This window comes from Cotesia typhae, unplaced genomic scaffold (assembly GCF_013202065.1).
Source record: "Cotesia typhae breed Kobodo isofemale line unplaced genomic scaffold, CoteBio_Ctyphae contig_83, whole genome shotgun sequence".
NCBI lineage: Eukaryota > Metazoa > Arthropoda > Insecta > Hymenoptera > Braconidae > Cotesia > Cotesia typhae.
In genome coordinates, this window is record NW_027423769.1 from 2434549 (window position 1) to 2458962 (window position 24414).

The 24414-nt window shown below is 30.5% G+C and overlaps 2 protein-coding genes across 4 annotated transcripts in view; one reads left to right on the forward strand and one right to left on the reverse strand.

The window, feature by feature from the left end:
• Nucleotides 1-24414, reverse strand: part of LOC141533091 (uncharacterized) — an 80676-nt gene that overhangs the window by 38357 nt on the left and 17905 nt on the right. Inside the window, exon 1 of one of the 3 annotated variants that reach the window (XM_074251780.1) lies at nt 18307-18628. The exons of 1 other annotated variant lie outside the window; for it this stretch is intronic. In XM_074251780.1, the coding sequence (XP_074107881.1) occupies nt 18307-18358 (52 nt within the window). In that variant the 5' untranslated portion in view covers nt 18359-18628. Of the gene's footprint in view, nt 1-18306; nt 18629-24414 lie in introns of those variants that run through there. One more of the 3 variants, XM_074251781.1, reaches the window with a different exon arrangement.
• On the forward strand, nt 15413-16680 carry LOC141533182 (uncharacterized). Its single transcript, XM_074251907.1, has 2 exons — nt 15413-16188; nt 16555-16680. The coding sequence occupies exons 1-2, from the start codon at nt 15440-15442 to the stop codon at nt 16556-16558; spliced, it is 753 nt and encodes a 250-aa protein (XP_074108008.1). The 5' UTR covers nt 15413-15439; the 3' UTR covers nt 16559-16680.

The following is a 24414-nucleotide window of genomic DNA, read 5'->3' on the forward strand; positions in this document are numbered from 1 at the left end:
CCTTGTTTCGATTTGACAAACTTTTTTTCGTATTTTTATCAACCGCATTATATACACTTAATTGTTCTCATCATAATTATTATAAATTTTTGCTTTTATTTGCTCATCAGCAAACTTGCAAAGTAACCTCAAGGTAATCTTGAGAGACGTTGATTAAATTCTATGACTAATTTAGTTCAATTAGCGTCCTGCGAGGTAACGTAAACATATCTTGGTGCGTGTTTACGACAGTCGACAGTCGGTAATTTGAATTTTAGATTGATACCGCATAAAGATTACTCACATAGTAATATTTGATTTACGGTTACAAATGTTACGGCGGTGACTTTCCTGCTAATGACTGATACGTCGGAATTTATTTATGGGCATTTAAATTTATTTACGCATTCACTTTATCGTTGAAACAAAAAACATCGTTGGAAAATAATTTTAATCTGGTCATATGTAGTTTATCAGGCTAAATATGACAATGAAAAAGCTATTAAACTAAATTTAATGTCAGATAAGCTTCTTAGAAGAGTAAAAAAAAATATTTTTACTTTGTGATTTAACACCTCAAACTTAAATCTCCTGTAAAGAGAATATTTAGCGACCATGCGCCATCTGTTGGAGATTTTCATCACTATATCTGGCGAAAAAATTTTATATGGTCAATTTTTATATCAAGCAAGAAAATATCGAGTAAGAAAATTTTTTTACAGACATTTTGGATGATAAGCACAAAAAAAGAACAATAGAGTTTAAAGTAAGATTAGAGTATACCCTCGTAGAATTAGATCAACGTTCATTAGAGTGGATTAATGCGCATCGCATCGGTAGATAAGTGACTGACTGGTAATATGAGTGTGTCGTGTATGTTCCACTCCGGAATTACGAATCAGTATTCTATCTGCTTGGTCACTGTACTGCGCTGTTTGTGATTCCGCGTCGGAAATAATCGAATGATAATCGACGATCGGCATCAGTCAACCGTTTAATCACAAATAGAAGCCAATCACACGATTTGTTCAATTTCATTTTTCTCAATTACGAATCGAGTAGAGAAAAATTGAAAAAAGTGGATTGCAACGGTAGTGTATACAGTATATTTGTATACACTGCGGTATTAAAAAATATTAGACTGGAAAATTTTTTTTGTCAAAGGATCCAATAATTACAAAGCGAAAGAAATTAATTGAAAAAAGTAATCGATTTGAAATCATTTTCCTGATCACTTTTGGTCACATGCATGGCTGGACTTTGCGATTTTTCGCGGATGAAGATATTATTTTTTCATCTATTTCAATTACATTCGTTTTTGTCCTGAGCTTATGTTTTTTGTTGGCTTAAAAAACACTGATGAACATTAACTAATTTTTCAACACTAAAAAAAAATTATTTGTTTCAAGAAAAGTACGCTCTTGAGAATTAATTTTTTATTTTTAGACACGTCAGACAGTCAAAAAACCTTTTTACAAGTGATTTGTTCTTCAAGCAAGAATATGAAATATCATTTTTGTTTCAATAAATTTTTTTATCAAGATAAATTTTCCATCATTACAGATTAAATCACATATGATCGTACCTAATAATTTTTCCGGAGAAAATAAAAAGTAAATACTGGAAAACTAATCCTCTTTATAGCTCCCGAAAATTATCAATCCAGCAAAGTGGTCAGTATCATGTAATTTGGTTATTCAGCAGCCCGAGGACGAGAACAAGGAGCCGAGCGTCTGAGATTAAATTTCGCCGATTCGCCGTTCAATCTCAATGAATCTCTTTGCTCCCCTCTCTTAACAGCCGCTGTATGGCTTATAAACAACCAACCCTCGCAATATTTTATCGCGATGAATCACGAGATTGACGAGGGTCCAGACATTCAATTATTCACAAACAAAATAAAAAACCATGTATGTCTGGGAATGAAATAAAATAAAAAACAAGCTAAAAAAAAACACAAAAGTACAACTAAGTTACAGAGATATTTATGCCTGATTGAATTATTTTTTTATTCGTCTGAAAAAGTATATATTAGATTGTAAAAAAATTGCGGATCGGATGATTAATTAATTTAATTCTGAAGATAAAAAAATTTCCGTTATACTTTTTTTTTTTAATTTATACAATTAGCATTATTTGAAAAATTCTCTCTAAAATAATTTATTTGTTAAAAAATCCTAAAAATTGTCATGAAAAAATTAATGTCGGTAACATTAATAATTTATTATTTTTTTCGTCAAAATTTATTGACATTTTTAAAAAAATAAGCTCATGACAATTTTACACTTATCAAAAGCTTTAATTTGAGTACCCACATGAATTTTTCATATATATATATATATATATATATATATATATATATATATATATATATATATATATTATATATGAAAAATATATCAAAACGCATGTGGGTACTCAAATGAAAGCTCTTGATAAGTGTAACATCGGGATGAGCTTATATCTTCAAAAACGTCAATATTCAAGAAAATACAGTGCAATTGAACAAAAGTAATTATTTAGCAAAGCAAAATTTTATTTATTCATAGTTGACTAGTCACTGCAGTCACGTAGTTGCTAGCTTGTTATCAATTTGACATATAAAATTTATTTCAGCTAAATAAATTTTATTTAATTCTAAAAACTCGGTACTCAGATGTTTTCCGGATTAAAATCTGTATTCAATCCCGATTTCTTACAGCGTATATATTTGCAACATATGAAGCCATAAATATAGTATGTATGAGAAAGAAGAGAATTTTAGTAATAGTGAATAAAACCCGTGGATGTATATTAACTTTTATTTATGTTTGTTTTAACGAGGATAGTCTTTTGGAAGTATGTATGTGTTTTGTTGTATCACAGAACATCGACGTCAGAGTTTGCGTCGACAACAATACTTGTACCAGTCGTAGCCGACGAATGTGCGCTCAACCAACACTGCGTTTATTTCCCAGATATTCTCCGCATATAATACATACTATACTAAAGTATAGATCGTGTGTATCGTATCCTATCATGTGTATATATACATATATACATATATACATATATACGTATCGTATAGACCAGCTACTAACCGAGGAGTCACAACAGTCTCTGTCTCTCTCCTTCTCACTCTTTGTATAAACTCAAATGCAACACTGCACGGGTGCATGAACCCGAAACGATTGCCTCATGTAACTGACGCCCATGATCGGATTCGCTTCCGTGCTTATCGGGAATAATCGAGAGAGCTTTATTCACGCCTTCTTGAGCATGTTCCATTCCATGACTCTTCACGTTCAGCTCTCAGCTCAAAGCTTACTATTTTGTTCTTTATCTTCTGACGTAACTTAACAATTATTTACAGCCCGATAGCTAATTGAAGAAACTGCTTCATTTCGTTTTTTTTTTTTTTTTTTGGATAATGCGATAATATCTTCAGACGCTGAATCCTTTGGAGAGATTACAGATCGGTGGAATTTATTTTACACAAAAATATCACACCTCCCCTTGCGGGTTCTAATGCTGACGAATTTTCTTACTTATTTGAATTGTTGCTTTTTTATTTATTATGTAATTAATAATATTTCAGAAATTGAATTTTTTCATAAATTTTGTTCCAAATATTTTTTTATAAAATAAAAAATTCAAAAATTGATACTATCTTTAATTGTACATAATTTTTCAATAAATTGTAAATTTTAATCAACTTGTCATTGACAATTTAAAATAATAATGAAAGTAATTATAAGCCTATTAAATGAAAATGTAATAAATATTTTTTTTTTTAAATAAATTATCAATGTTCATAAAAGCAATCAAAGCTGGGTAATAAAAAATGAATAAAATTAATAAGCTTCATTACAAAATCAAAGCAAACTCAATGAAATGAATAATATTCGATAAATTATTACAATAAAAACTCAACAGCATTATAAATATATGTAATTAAAATATTAATCTGAATATAATTGTGAGCTTTTATGGGGATGTCACGATCAATAACCAGTATATTGTAATTAACAATATTTAGTGGTTATTCTGTACGTCATTTATTTGTAGTGATAAAATTTAACATACAACTGTAAATTGTTATACTTCTATAGATTACTGTGATTAATATTAATATTAATCCTCTTTATTATCTACAATTTCATTAAAAATAATGGCTGCTTTCAAGAATCGCTCAATTTTTGTTTTTTTGATTTCCAATTAATTTTTTCAAAGTTATAGATATTTAAAAATTATTGTCAAAATCGTAACACCTTCCCTCAGGAATTCTGATACTGAAGAATTTCCTTGTAAATTCGCATTAAAGCTTCTAGTTGATAATTAATCCACCAAAAAAAAAAAAAAAAAGGCAAATAAGTTTCGCCTGAGAAATAGTTAGTTAATTAAAAACAACCGTTAGTGGCAATACTTTACCGCCATTTTGTTGATTCGTATAATTCGGAACTGTAGCCCGTTCCCATTTCTCTGCTCCACAGTGGTAGCAGTAGCTGGAGCTGGAGCCTCCGCCGTTGAAAACTCGATAAACTAACCCCCAAAGTGAATATAAATTTAAAGCAATTAACTTATGCTTTGCATTTGCTACTGTTATATTAACCGGCAGAAAGAAGGGTTGCCCATTACTCAAGACGTTATATTCAGCTGGGCGAACTTTCCCCAACTCAATCTCTGAGAAATTGAGAATTCCCGCGGTTTGCCACTACTAGACGTTATATTATGCATCGAGTGTAGGTGTAAATGCTGAATGTTAAAGTCCCTTCGCGTTTCTCAACTGAGAACTTTTTATTCAAGTTTTTGGACGTCTTCGCTGTCACTCCTTTTCCGGGTTCGCTCTAAATATACTGTATATATTATATAGTATGAAGTAGTAGAGTGTAGGTGTATATAGTTTCCTTCTATTACTATATATACTGGAATTCTGGGTCGCATTGGCATCGCCTCTTCAATTTCGCCTGGCCACGCTTTTCCAATTTCGTTTTTGCTCTTACCTCGAAAATTAGTTTCACAATTTCGAGATGGATTCAAGTACTTACTGAGAAGTAAGTCACGTTTAGTTTTCTGAGATTACTTCACGAGATGATTATTACTTAGGTGATGATGAAAAGTTTTCAGTTTTTTGTAATTTAAACAATTAATTTTTAAAGTTTTTCTTGTTTTTTTAAATTAATTTTTTTTTTAATTAACTGTTAATTATTGCACGATAACAATACACGATAACAAGCTTATGTGTTGGCAATTTAATTATTTAAAATATTTTATCCGGAGATATATAAATGGCCATATATAAAAATTGGCTATATATGGGTATCCACACAGAAAGATTTTAAGATTTTTTAACTAATAAATAAATTTTTGAACGCTTTACCCAATTTTTAGGAATGGATATCAAGGTCAACTGTTTTCCAAATTTTTTCTGGATCAAGAAAAAATTTATTTAAAAACATAACGACACAAAAAAAAACAATATTTTATTTATCTCATAAATGCTGGGTGACATATAGAAAGAGTTGAAGGTAAGACTTTGAAAGTATAAGAAGGTCGTAAAAAGTTGGCAAGATATCTCTCGTTTTCTCTGTTCAGTTGGGAAAAAATATCATTCTCTGAACTTTTCAGAGCTATCATACCCGAAAGTTTCTTTACCTCGCGCTTGCTTTCATGCTATCAATTCTCGTTAGATCAAGTTTGCTGTTATGTGTACATGTATATGCGCATCAAAATATCCCTCGGCAAAAAAGAGCAACCGAAATATATATATATATATATCATATATACACAGATAAATACGATAAAAACAAGTAAAGGGAGAGTTAGCGAAGAGGATAAAAGGATGAGAGGTTGAGACAAATTCCAAGTGTACGTCGTGCATAATAAAATATAAATTTTAGTAACGTGATGTATCTCTCACAAAGATAACTCAAAAATTTAAAATGGACGGAGATCGATTCTTTTGGTTAAAATGATATGGATGAGAGATATCGGGTTTGGTTATATATATTTACTGAAAAATACTCTCACACTCTCATCCATACCCTAGATCAATAGTCGATGCTGAATATATCCGGCTCTTCTCTTTACATACTCTGACTCTTCACAGAATGAACAAACAAACAAACAAACAAACAAACAAGAAAAAACACTTTTTCAAACGTATACAATACCTGTGGGTTTTGAAAGAGTCAGGTGCGCTGTAATTGAAATTTTTCTCATCCCTCCCCACTCCACCTATCCTACTAGCAATAATGCTAAATGAAAAACTTTCACAAAGAAAATATTTTTCAATATTCACTCAAGCTTTTTGGAAATACGGGAATTCAATGAAAAATTTTATGTCGAATTTAAAAGCATACTCTTTTATGTTTGATATTATATCAGGTTTCTAGTATTTTGATCAGATATTTTTATTTTACGAGGAAAAAGATTTGCTGAAGAGCTGTTTGCCCTCTGTTGAAAATTTTCAGCATTATATTTAGTTTTTATTTTGGCGTTACTTTTAAGTATATTTTTCAAAAAAATTTGACTAGAATTTTGAATCTAATTTCGATAAAGATTATTTTGTTTTCAGTCTTGTTGAAAAATTCTGACATAAAAATTATTGACAATAATTTTTTAAAAAATAAATTATTATAGAGAGAATTTATTATCAAAAAAAAAAGTACTTGTAGAAATTAAAAAAAATATTGATGCAATTTTATTCTTAATATTAAAATTTAATTGTTCTATCGATAAAAAAATTTATTCCTCAATAAAACACTGAAATTCTTGAAACGAATAAAATTTTTCTTTTATTTTTGTGAAAAAAATAAAAAATTTTATCAATAATTAAATAAAACTAGGAATTTTTTAGTCATCAAATTTATATTTCACGATCTTTTCAGAGTGAATTTAAGTTCTAAACTTTTTTCCAGTGTATAAACAGCAGAAAATGTTTGTACGAGTACTTATAGTATTATTCAAAAACAAATCCATCACCTCTATTGCACATAATATTAAAATTTACCTCTATAATTTTGTACAAAACACAGCTGAACAAATTCCTCTATTTTTCAGGATTGAACCCATCAGTCTCACTAAATCGCAATCTAAAGCACAACACCCGACATAAGCGCAATAACAACTTTATTTATAGAAGGTACGTTGATTCAAAGAAAATTCATATAAATAGTTATTGAACGTGCTTTCGTCGGAAAGTTTAATTCTGACATTTCTTACCAACATGTAATAGCAAGGCAAACGTTAGTCACGAAGTCTATCTAACTGTTAAAGCAAATTCAAATTTTCTCATATACTATTAATCGTGACAAAGAGAGCACTCTTGTTACCCAGCTTACCTTTTTCTACCGCCGGTGAAAATTGCATTCAGTCTACCAAGTTACGGTACGTGCTTCCACAAATAGTTTACGTTAATGCTTGTACACTCATACTTATCCTCGGGTACGAGCCTCAACTGTTAATATTTTTGCTACCACACAAAATATTATGAATTAATTAAAAATTAAATTGGAAGATATTCCAGGGTAGAAAAATAAACTAAACAAAAGTACCTCTGATTTGCATATTTTTACCTCATAAAATCAAACTTTTAAGCTGAATTTTTCATTTTGCATGCACAGATGCCAGCAACACCTCTCTGTATTTATTTTTACGATGTAAATTTTCTATGAGAGGGGAAAATAAATTAATTACCGCTGCTAACATAAACAAAGAAGGACAAATAAATGTTTATAAGTGTATATATGTCTATTTATGGATGGTACAAATAAGCAGGTGTACATATATATATATATATATATATATATATATATATATATATATATATATATATATATATATACGCCCGCGAATTTACAAACGCATCGCACGAAGTGAAATAATAGCGTTGGGTTTTTAAAAAATACAATATTTGAATAATAAATGAATAAATAAACAAAAAGAGGCATTTTGGTTTCATGTGCCGCAGAGTATTGAATGTTTGGAATGAATACAAAGAGAAAAAACGAGACAAATATTTTGACGATTGACGAATAGAATAATCAACGAGAGTGGAAACTCCTATCCCGAGTACTGGATATACTATATACTATACTATATCGGATAGATAGCGATAGCAAGTAGCGTTGAGTATTCAACCCAAACCAGATCGATTCCCTTTTCTCTGTTCCGATAACGAGTCTATTGGCCTTTTCTCTCTTTGCTGCTACTGTCTCTTCTATCTACTACACTTTTCGTCAAAGAATCGGGGCTTGTGCTGACGGCTGATGTCTATTATGTATATACATCTATATTGTCGAAAACTAATAGATAGAAATTTATTCAACCGTTAAATATTCGGGGAATTACCGGCTCGCAAATGCGGAAGTAGTACAAGTATTATGAGATTTTTTATGAATTTGTCATTTTGTGGGATGACAAAATTTGATTTATTTTTCAACTTTGTGGAAATTATTTTTCATCACTTGCAAAATATTTTATTGATTCAAAAATCCGGTTTTTCTTTTAATTTTATCAATGTAACTTTACAATTTTCAAAAACTAATTTTATTTAAATTACTAACAAGATTTTTAAAAATTTTATGTACAGTTATCTTAGTTAACTTTTAAAATTTTAATTTTTGAAGATAAAAAAAATTTACAGTCGAAGGAATTGTTTTTTTAATGTTTTTTAAATTCTTTACTTTAAAATTTTTAAAAATTAAATCCTAACTAGTAAGTGTAGTTAATTAGTCACAACTAAACAAAGATAAAAGCACAAATTTATTTTCCTTGAAGCTCAAATTAAACATAAAAATTTATGAAACACAACAATGTGTTAAGTTTCTTCTCTTACAAGCATTAAACAAGAAAAGCTGAAAGTATAATACCTTCCCCCCTCCCCGAAAAAAAAAGAAAGTTAATAAAAAGCAGAAAATAAAAGCCCAGTGCCTTATGAATCGGTAAAACTAAGTCTTGTTGACATTCTTGTTGACATTCTTGTTGAAAACGTCGACATTTAAGCGGAATTTCGTTAGGAAATCCTTCGGGCGTTTTGCGCTGTACGCTTGGATAGAAGAAGGGAAAGCACGCAGAACAAGGTGGGCAGGACAGCCAGCTAGTAGTGGTAGAGGAGAACAAGATTTTAGCTCGCGTGTAAGCTTCACTTCTATTTGTAAGAGTTTGGTCGACAAGATTCGGGGCAGGGGTGAGACTCGAAATGGTCTAGCGAAAACCCATGAGAACAAATGCATAAACTGAAGCTCAAGCTCTGCGTTTGTATTAAACTGCACAAAGTTATATCTATCTATGTCTATCGCTGTCTTTCTCTTTTTCTCTCTGTTTCTGTCTACACACAGAATCGCAATAGTGGGAGGTAAAACCAATTTTGCGTACTAAAGTTTTGAGTTTATTTACATACCAAGTTCCAATGGATCGCGTGTTACGTCAGTGGGAGATATATAGTCAGTTGGTGGGCAAGAACGGGAAGGACGGGAGGGGGGATTTGTGGGGGCGGCTGAGAGGAAACGAAATTACCCAGACGGGAAATTAACTCTGCGATATGAACGGTTAAGTTCTAGTTGGCAGGGAACGGGCTTTACTAGCCTAGAGCTTTCGACGAGCTGAGGCTATTTTAAAAATATATAATTCCCGTGAATGGATACGTATGAACATTAGCTTGAGTTTAGTGAAATGAGGATTATCAGATAGTTAAGAGCTTTCTTTGCTGCAAACAGAATGCTGATTAAGCTCTCTGATGGACTGAGTTTCTGGATCGTGGTTCCAGGTTTTTTATTTTATTTATTAATTGGAAAAATAATTAGTTATATTGTCGATTAAGGAATAAAAAAATTTTTTTGATTTCAAAAATTTTTCTTTTTAATTAAATTGATTTTTTTTTTTCCTAGGTAGGCTCTTTTTAAATAAAATTGTAAAGAACAATAGAAAATTGAATTCTTATAAAGTTACATTGTAACTTTGTAAAGAGTATATTCCAATGTAATGAATAGGAGTTGAAGCTACGTAGAATGGTATACTTCAGGACAAAAGTACAAAATTACACTTAGATTAATATTTTAATTACAAATTTTTGAAACTGCAAATAAAAAAAAATTATTTGATATAAAATGAGTAGATTAAACGTTGTTGAGCTTTTATTGCAATAACTAAAAAAAAATTGTTCTATTTAGTTTGCTTTTGATTTAATAGTAAAGCTTTTTATTTTTAAAATATATTTTATTCTCAAGCTTTGATTACGTTTATGAAAATTTCATAATTGCTTTTTTAAAAAGATAAAAGAAATTTTTTATTACGTTTTGATAAGTACGAGTTGAAAACTATTGAAAACGGTTTTAATTTTTATACTTGCGATTTTAGAGAAAAATTTTTGGCACAGTTATTTTTTGTTCAAGTCATATGTGACATTTGTGGAAATTGTAATTTCAAAAACTGACTGCAGTTATATAAATATTTTAGAAGATACAGGGTAAAATGTTTTTCTTGAATCAAGTCGTTTTTTTTTTTTTTTTTTTTTTTTCAATCTTTGTATCAAAATTCTTTGCGAAAAATGATCAAGTCTGACCATATTTGATCAGTGGCCCAGATAAAAATGTTTTCTAAGAATATTGACAAGTTAAATTAATCAAATAACTCTGTAATAACTAGATGTATATTCAACTATTAACATAAACTAATTTCCCTTCTCCATTAAGTACAACCGTTCTCCGCTAAATGGCCCAAGGCGAATCAATCTGTTCTAGTGTTTCCAACTTACACCGATAGATTTTTAAGATATAAGATTGCCCAAAGTTTCCAACTTGGTTGTATCAAACGGTTTAGAATAGACCAAAAGAGAAAATAAACAATAAAAAAAAAAAAAAAAAAACAAACAAAGTAAACGACCGAGTAGAAAAGAAAATGGAGAAGTGAGCTTGATCTATAGTACGCTCGTTTTTGCTACAGTAAAGTTTTATACTGGTGTAAAATGACTCGGCTATATTTTCTTTATTTTATCAACTTCTTCTTTCTTGAGAATTTTAGTCGCTATTAATTAATTGAATAAAAAAATCCTCGAAGTTGGTAAAGAAAATAAAAATATTGCGCGTTAATTTTTGAGTTGTAAAATGGAAAATAAAATTTGTTTCTCTGATAGATATATTAAAAACATATCATTTAATGGCACATAAAACTGCAATCATAAAGGGGCTTAATGGCCAAAAACTGCTTTGACGGAATAAAAAATGAATGGTGGAAAGCACATAAAGTCGAGAGTAAAAAGTGAGAAATTATAAATGAGTGTTGTTTTTTTTTTTCTTTTAATTTATATTTATAGCAGAAAAATAAAAAAAAATAATTCGGTAAATACGTCACTGTTGTACTCGAGACGCCGGCCTGAAGGTGAGGAGCCTTATGGCGGCCTCCAGTGACGGCGTCTCAAGGCTTGTGAGAGCCACTTTTTGCGGTTCACAGAACTAGAAAATTATCGCGCTTTTTTGTTATTGTTTTTATTTTTAAACTACTTAAGTGCATCCAGAGCTTTGTTGTCATCTTATACGAGAAATAGTATTAACTTGACACGATTTTTAAATTGTAAATTTAAATATGAACTAACATAACTTAATATAGTCATCAATGAAAATAGTAATTGAACAGAAGAATTATTTAGAAATTTTGAAGTATTAAGAACGGTTGATATTTAATTTTCAAACGTGTTTTGCTCATGTATTAGATAAAATTTTGAAATTTTTTGTACTCTGTAAAAATTGAAATTTCTGATTTTTTTTTTTAATTATTTTAAAAAAAATTTTGTATCAATTGAATTTTTCAGAAATTTTCAGCAAAATGAATTTCTTATTTTTACATGCAGTAACTTTGTCACAGTAATTTTTCCAGCAAAATTCAAGCAGTTTTTTGCCTTCTTAATTTTTTTATATTTTGTCTCCACATCCGTCGCATCGTCCTAGTATATAGCAAAACATTTTTCCTCATGAAACATTTAAATTTTACGAATGTAACAGTCACATTCTTGCCAAGATAACTCTTGAATGTACAAAATATTCGGTCTACATTTAGCAATAAATAGTTTAATGGCATAATAGCACAATTGATGCTTCTATTGATTAACCTGAGGGTTATCCTGCTGTCTATATTGTCTATACACGAAGAAGGACTAAAATAACAGAAGGATACCGGTATAACTACACCATACTACTACTCTCACATTTCAATCATACCAACTTAAACTCGGGTGCTTTGCGAACGCACCCCCTCCCTCGACACATAACACAACGAGATGTTCCAAGACTCGAAAACGCTGAAGGGTTAAACACGGGTCTGGTTACTATGCTCGTGGTAATGATTCTCATTCTACATTACTACATACTACAGACTACCTTGTGAAGATAACCATTCTGTTCTCTTCGTCTAATGGAGTACTTTGCAAAGCAAGAGAACAATTCGCTGGGTAGAAAGTATTAGTGTTTTACCTCATGAAAATGTGGTTGTGTTTGTAATTTGTGATTTTTTTTTATTTTTATAGAAAAAAAAAAATTTCGACTATTTAGATAAAAATTACATTGAAATTTTTTTAATTTTTATGGAAAATTTTAACTGATTCACATTTTTTTGTTCCATAGCTTGAAACTTTTTCAGTCTTCGAAATGTATAATTCCATGCAAATTTAAACTTTGCATAGAAAATAAAATTCACTAGACAGAGGTTGGAAAAAATTAATTGAAATGTCAAGAAAATTAATTATACAAAAAAAAAAATAAACTTTCAACAATTTCAATTAGTTTAAAAGTATCAATAGGTCACTGAAATATCCGATAAATTTAATCAATTTTTAAATTACTCTTTTTGGTGTGACCGTATCGGAATTTTTTATAATGATTTATCGATTCTTTTATATGAAATGTGGCTGGATTAAGGATTGAAAATAATAATTGACTCTATTTTACTTTGACGAAAATTTGTATTTCATATGAGGAAGTTAATGCGATGTAACAAGATAGTTATACATTTCATCATTAAAATGCAAATTTATCCGGAGGTTTTAGCTGTTACTAAACTTGAAAATGATAATTATTGCCTTGATAATATTAATGTCTAATTTTTAAGTTTACGTTTGTAAATATTAATTGAATTCTACCAAAATTTTTAATCGAATTTTCATAAAAATAATTTTATTGATAAATCTTGACGTAGAAAGTAAAAAACAATAAATTATTAACGTTATTACATTTAATTAATTAAAATTATTTTGAAAAAATTTTCCCGCCTATTTTAGATTTCAATAACAGGGAGATTTTTCGATTACATTTTTCGAACAATAACCCTCCAATTGCATTGAATTAAATAAAACTAATAAATCATAATTCACAATGGAATTACTTTAAAAATAAATCGCTTGGTATTTGTTATTTGCTCACTGGAAAATTTCAGTGGTCAGAACCTCCAACGAATTCTACACTAATAATAACAATGCCACAAATTATAGCAGAAAATGTTACAATTATTGAAATTAAAGACTAAATTTGTTATAAAAACTTTTTGTCTTGCATAAAAATACGATAAAATAATACAAAACACTATTTACAATAAAATATAAAATTTATTTTTCAAATCCCTCTAAACGTCTGTGCATCGCACATTTATCATCGAGAAACGCGAAGGAATATGACACGGTAAAAGGATAAGAATATAGACTCAAAGGATTTCGTAATCCGTTTTTGTGCTTTTTCATACTCTTATTTTTTTAGTCGGGAAAAATCATAAAACTGTCTTACAGTTAACTAATTGACTTTCTACCACACGGATATTTTCTCTCTTTCTTTCAATTTATCTATATAGATAAATAGTTTTACTTTTTTTCCCTTCATTTTCTATCTCGTTATCTCGCAATTGAACAATTTGCCATGAATAAAGAATTCATTAGGGCGTGTCTAAGTCAATTATGTTCTTGATTCGGGGTTTAATGCATATTATATGAGAGTTAGTTTACTTTGAACTTTTAATTTTTTTAATTAAGGGGGATAGCCACTGTAAAATTTCGGAAAAAAAAATTATTTTTTTTTTTCATTAAACTGAAGTTTATATATTCAAAATTATGTATTTCAAATTTTATAGAAAAATTCCGAATAGTTTTCGAGTTATAGTCATTTTTATAAGAGCGCGTCGATTGACCGTTTTACGCGCGGCGCTTCGACGAAAACGTCGCCTGCTCGCTCCGTCTTTGATTCGTACGGGTTGGCGATTGTTTTCCCTCACGATTGTCAACCGTTACAATTATTTGACTTTTAACGTATATTTTTTCTTATTGTTGAGATACTGTACCTCATAGTTTAGTTGTTTTGTATGAATACACACTCGTTCTTTAATTTATTGAGTTTCTTAGTGTACTCGTTATTGTTTACTTACTTATTTTTTTAAATCTTCTGATCTTTTTTTTTTTTTTTTTGTTTATTTAACAAAAAAATTTGTTAAATAATGGATCGTAAACAAAGTAAAGTTATTAAAAACGAAAGAAAACTGCCAAACGACAGGAAAAAATTTAATCGACCGCTCAACAGATATGAAACTGAAAAAATACTGGCTCTCAACGACGTGATAGTGCTTCCAAGAGGAAATTATCACAAAAATCTGATTGTACAATTGATTCGAGTATTAGCTACAAAATTATAAATTTTTTTCGATATTTAATTTACTAAGTGGCTGTGTATCGTGTAAAAAGTGTGGTGGTGATGTAAACTTTACTGAGACAAGTATTCGAGGATTAGTTTTTAAACTAGTTGTGAATTGCAAAAATGTGATCCAGTTTTGATAAATTCATGTCCACTCATCAAGAATGCGTATGAAATTAATCGCCGTTTCATCTTTGCAATGCGGATAATTGGTATTGGGTTATCTGGAGCTGAAAGATTTTGTGCTTTCATGGATTTACCACGACCAATGTTCCATAGCTTTTACGATCGTCTGGTCACACAAATCAGAAATGCAGCTAGAAACTGTTGTGATTTAGTGTTGAAAAAAGCTGCTAAAGAAGAAATCCAAGAAACCTGCAAGCATTTAAAATCCAATGACATTCCTGGAATTTCTGTCTCCGGTGACGGTAGTTGGAAGAAAAGAGGGTTTAAATCTTCATTTGGTATATCTTCTCTAATTGGTTACTTCACTGGCAAAATCGTAGATGTAAGTATGAAATCCAGTTATTGTAAGATGTGTGCGCTAATGAGCTCAAAAAAGGAACAGCTGAATACGATCAATTTATGCAAGACCATGCTCTAGACTGTCCAATAAACCATGAAAATTCTTCTGGACAAATGGAGGTAGATGGAATAAAAGAGATGTTTATGCGATCAGAGTTATTACATAACGATAAGTATGTAAACTATATAGGTGATGGTGACACTAAAACGTATAAAAATATTTGTGATGCTAAACCGTATGGGGACATGGTGAAGATAAAAAAAAGGAATGTATTAATCACGTGCAAAAACGAATGGGCAGTCGACTAAGGGCTTTGAAGAAGCAACGAACTAACAAGAAGACAAAAACAGGAAAAGAAGAAAATACACAGAAAAGTTTAGGTGGGAAAGGTCGATTAACGGACAAAGCAATTAATGAATTTACAAAGTATTATGGTTTAGCAATCAGACGTCATTCTAATGATGTTGATGAGATGTATAATGCTATTTGGCAAACATTTTATCACAAGTTTTCATCACCCGAAGATCCGCAGCATTTTCTTTGTCCTGAAGGTGCAAATTCGTGGTGTCAATTTCAAAAAGCTGTGGCAACAAATACTTTGGACTCATTAGTTGAAAAACCACCACTTCCTGCAGATATTGCGGAAGCTTTAATACCGATTTATGAAGATCTATCGAATCCAGAGTTATTGGAACGATGTGTCGGTGGGTTTACACAAAATAATAATGAAAGCTTCAATGCATTAGTGTGGCAGCTCGCCCCAAAAACAAATTCTTCTTGTTCCCTTATTGTTGAAATAGCTTTATATATTTCAACAATTACATTCAATGATGGGGCTCTAGCAACTCTGAAGATATTAGAGAATCTCGATGTTAAAGTAGGACCAACACTCTACTCATACTGCGCTGAGCGCGACGCTACTCGGGTTAAAGCTGCTGAAAGCCGCATGGAAACGGCCAGTAAAAAAATAAAAAAAGTCAAGGTCAATACTAAAGATAAGGAGGAAGAACCCTCATATGGCCCAGGACTTGATAGTTTGATGTGAGTATGAATATTTTGTGAAAGACTAGATTTTAAAGTTGCGAGAATCTTCTTAAAACTTTACTCGCGTTTTTCTCAAAACGACTTTTTTCAAACTTTCCGGTACTGTAACTTTCGTAAATATGAACCGATTCTCAATTTTTTTGTTTCCCCGTATTCGTCTACTTAGTGGCTATCGTCGCACGTAGGGGATTTTGATTTTTAAGATTTTTTAAGGCTGTTTGAGTCCAAAAAAATGAGGAAAAAAGACGAAAAAATTTTCAATATGGCGCCATTTTTTCTCAAATCAAAATTTTCAAAATCCCCTACGTGCGACGATAGCGACATTCCTATAGATTAAAATGCCGTTTGGTTTTTTTGTTTCAGATAATCCGTTTTTGAGTTACAGTACCGGCAATGGAGGGGGAAATTTTTTTGGTGCTCTACAAAAATGTTTATAACTTTGTGATAACAAAATATTTTTGAATAAAAATTTAGGAGAATTATCCTCAACATATACTTTATAAAACAAAAAATACCCGATCCCCAAATTCCTTTATTATCCTAGTAAAAAAAATTCCCGAAAATTGCCTATTTTTTCCAGCGTCACAGTGGCTATCCCCCTTAACAATAATAATAATTTAATTATGAGCTATTCTTGAAATAAAAATTAATTTGAGCATATTTATATTTAATGAAATTGCTAATATATGTAAAACCCAAATGATCTGAACTTTATTTTAAAAATCCGACTATTACTAAATGCGCTTGATCTTAAGTATTAACCGTTGAAATTTAAACTACATTAGAAGTAATTTGGGTTTTACATAAATTAACAACTAAATATAATTAAATATTAGCAACCTACAGTCACAATGTCACTGTTTAAAATGATTAAATATGAATAGAAGAAATTTTGACTTAATTATTTTTGACATTTTAATCACAAATATAATTCGGGTATATTTTAAGTAAATTATCAATTATTTTATGGAAAATGTGACGAAATAAATTTTATCTAACTTGAAATTCAAATTTAAAAAATTTAATTGCTAGTATTAAACATTTTTAGAAAATAATTACTCGGAGAAAAATGAGCTATCATAAATAATGATAAATGGATTATAAATACTATTTCAAACAGTAATATTAGCTATGTGAGTTAAACATCAACAAAGTTAACATTTCATCCCGAAGATAGAATTACTATTTGAAACACTGTTAATTAATTATTTATTACACATAAAAATGTGCCAATTTTGAATTTCTTAAAAAAATAAAAAAAAAAAGTGAGAGAATATTTAAAATGTAAATTACAAAAAGAGTGAGTGAAAAAGAATAAGTTTTGGAAGCTCTTAGCATTATCACCCACTCTCACGTCGAGAGTAAAAGTTCAAGTGTTCTACGAGTTGTACGAAACAGTAATTAAACCCCAGTGAGTTCTCACCCTCTCATTAACTGTCAGCCCTCAAACAGAACGCCACTGAAATCAAATCCAATCATAAACAGGGCATTAATCCAAATCCCCCAGAATTTCATCGAATAATACCCAATTAAACCGGCCCTCATTGTTCCCTCTAAGCAATACAGCTATAAAGCTAAATAATTATAATATTATTATATAAAGAGGAATCTCTTCTAGAGGCACTCGTTGATGATACCACACCGAAGTATGCAGGCGGCGTTAAACTCGCAACGGCGAGATAAGCTCGCGACAAGGGTTTACGAGCTTTAGGCGTCGACGACCCTCGTGGCCTCTTCTACATCCTCTATCACATCCTCTTGAGGCCCTTCCCAATCACACCAGCCCCTCAATCACGACTCAGATCACACTGGAGATCACTCTTAAGCTCAAGTTACCTCGACTACAGAATTTACAGCTCCCGCTAAAATAATACGCGACATATTCCGCACACTTATCAAAAAAAAAAAAAAAAAAAAAAGTTTATCTTTTTCTTAAACCATTCAAACTTTTCGCTTTAAAACTTTTATGATTTAATTATTTCTATCAATGCGCTTCTTTCTATCTACTCGAATCCGATTCTAGTATAATAGTCGAAAAACTTTCAAAGCTATTTAAATGGAAAAACGTATTATAGGTAAAAAAAAAAAAAAAAAAAAATGTCTAAACAAACTTACCGGCGATCAAGAGCAGCAGATAAGTAATTGCTTGTTGAACTTTTTTATCCATTGCACTTGAAGTGAAGTTTTCTTTTTATACATTTAAATAAATTCCATCACAATGATTTCACTTGAGCACGTTTTTTTTTTTTTTTTTTTTTTTTTTTCAATAAATTTTTTTCACGAATTTTTTTTTACAGAAAAAAATTACTAAAACTGTATAAAAAAATTATTTTTCAATAAAAAGTAAAAACGATAAGAAACTCCGAGTCATTATAATATATTCCGAGGAAAAACCGGGAACAATATTCGCGGAACAATCGGTCCCGTGTAAGTTAAACAAACGCGACGATTTCTAACTTGCGACTGGTGTAGGGGATGCTGCATCGGGGAACGTTTGCGCCGGCTTAACGCGCCCGCGCATACCAGAATCTTCGCGCATGTAGTTCTCCCCTAGTCATCCCTTAGTTGGCCCTCTTTCGTTTCTTTCTTTCAGTTATCCCTATACCAGTTTAGGGATAAATGAAGAAACCCCGGACAAGCGAGACGGAAAATTAGAGACTCTTATGCCACCCTTATTACTGTTTTTTCTTGGCCGCTTACACCCTCGCCCTTCTTTTTCCTCTGGCCTTCGTACTATCGGGATACATCGCATCAGTTTCTTCGGCGGTGTATCTCAAACACTAAAGAGTTTCTCGGGGAGGGAATTCAATAGAATAGAATTCTTGCAAACGAGCGAAGAAAGAGACTGATTGTACTCTTCACCGGCAATTTATATGTTAACTCAGATGGATTCGCTGAAAGTCATGCATATTATTTACTTTATTCTTCGAGAAACTGCCCGAGTAATATGCTAATTTTTTAGTTACGGGTTAATGGTGGTGGCGACATTGATACTTTTACACTTTTCGAAAATTTTATTCACAGTTTAGAGGTGCAGATTGTGATTAACCTTTCTTTATTTTTTAGTAAATTTTAATATGAAATCTGAAATAAAATCTACTTGATATAAAAATGTATGGACTTGTCTGGTCATATAAAAAAATTTAATATGCACTGACATGGCAATAATACTAAATTTGAAGTTAAAAAAAATATTGAAAAAAAAATGTTGAATAAATTTTAAAAATCTAAGTTCTTTTTTTTTGATTAAGCTAATGTATGGTATTGTATGGTATGGTATGGTATGGTATATATGGTATAAGGACCTCATTATTTATGAGTTATGAGTTTAAAATCCACCAACAATATGCTAGCTATTATTAATAATATACAACATACTTGTTATTAATTCATACGTTTTTTTTTTTCTTGAAAAATTTATTCTTTTGCAAATAAGTATAATTCCTATTGAAGAAAATTTCATAAAAATCGTTTTAAGAATCTCTAAGTATCGATCAAAATATTCGCGCCAAATTTCAATCCTTAAGACTGAATTAAATAGATTTCGTAATAAAATTGTGAATTGTTATAAATATTAAATAAATATATAAATATACAGAGACATAAATAACTCAAAAGTAATTCTAATTACATACCCGAGTGTTAGAAAGGTAATTCATACGTCGACACTTTCCGGCGCAACTGAAGCTAAATCAATTAAACTTTTCACCTAACTCTTGTGATAGATACACGTAGGAGTGAAGTGTACGGAAACACAAGCTCTATCTTAACTTATATCTGTATTCGTATATATTTATGCATATCCGAGGATTGAATTTAGGATTTGGTTTCACGGATCTAACTTTGAGTTCAAAATGGCCGCTACGTCGTTCATCTTTTCAAGAAGAGGAAAACAACGCTCGTCCCGTTCAACATTCAAAAACTCCTTCCACTTTCGATATCGCGACTGCTATTCCGTGACGTTTCTTTTATTTATCTCCGCTTATCTTTTTGGTTAAATATTTATTTAGATTTGAATTTGAATTTGTGAGCAACCGAACGGCCATCTATCACTCATGTAAGAGATTGTGATTTAATTCAAGATACCGGATATATATTTTAAAATTCTATTAATAAAAGGGCATTTTGTGAAATACGGTATGTTTGGATTTTATTTTTTATTTTTTTAAAGGTAAGTAGTGCTGAATAGTGTCGTGGAATCAGAGAGTCACTCGAGAGTATATTGCGGTAGCTGAGCAATTTCCAATTATCTCCAGCTGGGGTGGAATGTCGACGTAACGTTAGTGCAAGCTTAACGGCTTTCCGATCTCGATTTTACCTCGTTTTCGCTTCTGTGCCACCTTGTTCTTGTTTGGCAAATATTTTTAAATTGTCTAGTCCGGTTATTAATATTGAAGATGGAATGGAATTTTCATTTCATTAATTCACATTTTTTTATGCATCCAATGACAAAAATTATTTTTAAATTTTAAATAGTTTTTATGTGATTAAAAATTTTTTTTAAATCAATATTCAATTTATTTATTTTAAAAATAATTTTATTTTTATAACAGAAATATTTCCCTTTGATCAAGTTTTTTTTTTTTTTTCCGTGAAATTATTGAACTGAAGATAATAAGAATAATCTGAGTAGCATTAAAAATGTAAGAAAAATTGTCCAACAACAACTGTTTAGTAAATAATATAAATGATTTAAAAAACAGTAGCAATTGAAACTTTTCAGTATCCTTTACAAATATCTTAAAGAAAAGCGAAACTTTATTTTCCATTCAATTGAACTTTGTTTACATATTTTTGTCCGGGTTGTCAGATACGACGTAGGAAAGAAGAATGTATACCGTCAATAAAATTATCGGGAAAAGTAACAAAGTTTGTACAGCAGTACGATACTTAATACAATAAATGTGAAAAGAAAAACTTTTATAAATAAAATGTTAATTTTGGGTCATGCACTGGGATGTTACGTACATCAAACTAATGTAAGAGAACAAGTGTGCATGAGACTCAGTACCGGGACACTTAAGTGGTTAGGTTATGTAATAGAAGTGGAACGGCGAAAGGTGGGAAGAAGGAGGAGAGATCATTAGATTAACGCTCCTTGGACTGATCTTACCCAACATGCAGAGTAGATGAGAGCAGGTAGACTATAATCTAATAACGTAGTCTGTAGACAACAAAGTCTCTGAACAAGCTCGGCAATCTGTTCTCTTGTAGTTGTACTTTAGCTTACAATGAGAAAATTTTAGTAGAAAAGATATTATACCTTTCTGCAATAACATTTTCCCTTATTTGCAAGTCATGAATGCTTTTAAACATTATCTATTTTCGTAAGCTTATTTTTACTTCACCCTTTTCCTTTTTCCCCTAAGTATTTTCATGAGTATGACAATGATAACTATCTCAGGACTTTGTACTGGATTCAATAGAGTACAAACTCGTGGAAAGTTGTAAAGAACCGAGGCGACGACAGTTACGGAGAAATCTCTGTTAAGAAAAGTACCTCTACAAGACCGCAGTATATTTTCTAGGCTGCGCATAACTGTCGGGAAACGTGCGCTACTAAGAAAATAAAAAATAAACTCATAGAATAGAAGATAATCCACTTGTTTTCTTCTACTTTTTATTCTATTTTTCCATTATAATATTTTTATTTTTGGTAATGGATACTACTGTTCGAGGATATTGTCCTGAAATTTTCCTAAATCATACTAATGGAAATTCAACGCTCAGTTTTCTATCCAATAACAACACGAGTATTGTATTTCTAAAAAATTATAAAAACGGTCAACCCTGAAGGCCATCCCTGCAACTCTTCGAACTCAAAAGTCTGATAAAAGTTTAAAAAAAAAACACTACTTTTTAGATTTTTAAACCGCAATAACTTTTGAAAGAATGAATCGAGAAATATTAGAGTAATTTCGAAAAAACACTCTCAAATACCTTTTTAGAAAAAAATATTTTTGTTTAAATGAAAATCATGTTTAAAAAAAATAAAAATCTTTATGATTTATATACTTGTAAATGAAAAATAGTTTACTTTTCATACTATTGAATAATAAAATTTTTTTATTCAACATAAAAACCAGGAAACATTCTACAAAATAGTATTTTGTAATACCCTTTGCCATTTTTATCATTATTGATGGTCATAAAGCCTAGGTAAATCGATTTTTCGCGAGTGGTATATGGACAGAGCAGAGCAGAGAAATGATTACGATAAAACGCTCAGCGTTGACGTTTGTCCTCTGACACAGCTCCAAAAATTGCAATCTCGAAAAATCTGCTTTTATACTTACTAATATATAAAAAAATAAAAATAATAAAATAAAACTGCTGAAAAAATCACTAGATTTTTTTTTTATAAATATTTTTCCATCTCCATCTAGTTTATTCAATTTGCAACATTTCCATCATGTGAAAAAATATTTTTCATTTTACCGTACTTGACATTTATGGTGACGTCATTAGAACGAGTTATTACTTTTTTTACATGCAATAAAAAATTGTATTGGTCGATTTTATAATGAAAAAATATTTGCTAGAAAAAAATTATTTTTCTCGAAAAATTCTAGTTGTTCAAAAAATTTGACTTTTTCCACGTTTACATATTGATCCAAATTTTTAGAAAGATTATTTAATTTTCTAGTTTTTTTTAATAAATCCCAACATAAATTATTATTATAGAAAGGAAAATCCTCGGTGTAAATTTTACTCTAGGATTTAATCGTCTAAAAATTATCAAAATTTTTTATTGTAAAAAAAAAAAATAAAGTGAAGATTTAATTTGTAATTCCATAAATCGAGAGATTCAAATGGTAATTCAAGACAGGAGCAGTAAATATCATTTTAATAGAATAAAGTGTATTTTATAACAATAAAAAGTGAATAAATATATAATAAACAAGGGTAACATTTTAAAGTAACAATTTAAACCGAGGCGAAATGTAGTCTGACCAAAAGTAGTTGGTATCTCCTTGTCCTGACATACGACACTTTCAAGGACTCTAGACTTTTCTATTTAGATTCCCTTGCAAGTATACGAGTTAAAGTACGAGTATGAGTACCACCGGTAAAAGCTCCAGCAAAAGCACTGCAAGAGTAGCTTGGAAGTGAGAAATGCTTGGCAGGACATCGTGTTCCCGTTATCATACTCGCCGGCACACTTGGTGTGCGTTATCGCGGCCGTTACCTGTCCTATCTCGGAAAAATATATTCCTCCGTGGTGGCCATCAAGAAAAGGAGTACCAGCTTCATGAGGACCAGAGATGGGCGGCGAGGAAAAAGACGTTGTGGCTGGATGGCAATCGATAAGGTTCATCTTGTCACCCAGATAACCTCTTTCCTTTCTCACAAAATGTATATACATATATAAAATGTACTGTGTCTGCTGTGTTTAGATATATACACTCTTAAAATATTATCTCGCCTTAATAATATTTATTACTACTGTTATTTTATTGATATTATTTTTAGTGTTCGCTACGGGACACTGGCGAGATTACACAACTAGTTTTATTAAAGTGTAATACTTTTTTTATCGGGCCAAGAGGTTCCGTTTTTTTCACCCGATCCTATTTATGGTCAATGATTTTTTCGGGTTATATTTACTGGTTTTTTTCCAATAGATTTAGTTTTAGCCCATCGGTGAAAATGGTTTTGATGTTTCGGAAAGAATTTTATGCTGCTAAAGTACTAAAAAATTCTTCAATTTTTCTCAACTTTTTTTGGAAATATTAATTGTATTTTTTTTTTTTATTTATATAAATGAAATTCTTTTCGAAGTGAATTTCAGTTCAAAGGAATTAAATCAATGCAAAATTATCCGTATAAAATTTTTCGACCAAAAGTCGAGGAATTTGAGGACCTCTGACAGTAAACTGATTTTTGATCAATCAAGTATTGTTCAAAATTAGGATTTAAATTCATAAAAACTAAATTCGACACTCAATGTTTTAAGTTTTTTCAAAAAATTTAATATTTTTGTTTAAAAAACTTGAAAATTTTTACTATAAATGTAACAAGATTTAGCGTTGGTGATATATATTTTATTTCCAGCAGCGTATTCGCATGAGAAACATTGATAATTGGATAAAATAAAGAGTCGAGTTTTACAATCACTTTTACGTGCATCCCCATGCACTGTTAACACCCAAATGGTCTGAGTATTCGTGCCAATTCGCCCGTACTGATAACATTGATTATTCCGTCATTTATTTTAGCTTT

Excerpts from the sequence above, each read along its gene's own strand:
- LOC141533182 (XM_074251907.1), top strand. The coding sequence starts at position 15,440 with ATGGGCAGTCGACTAAGGGCTTTGAAGAAGCAACGAACTAACAAGAAG.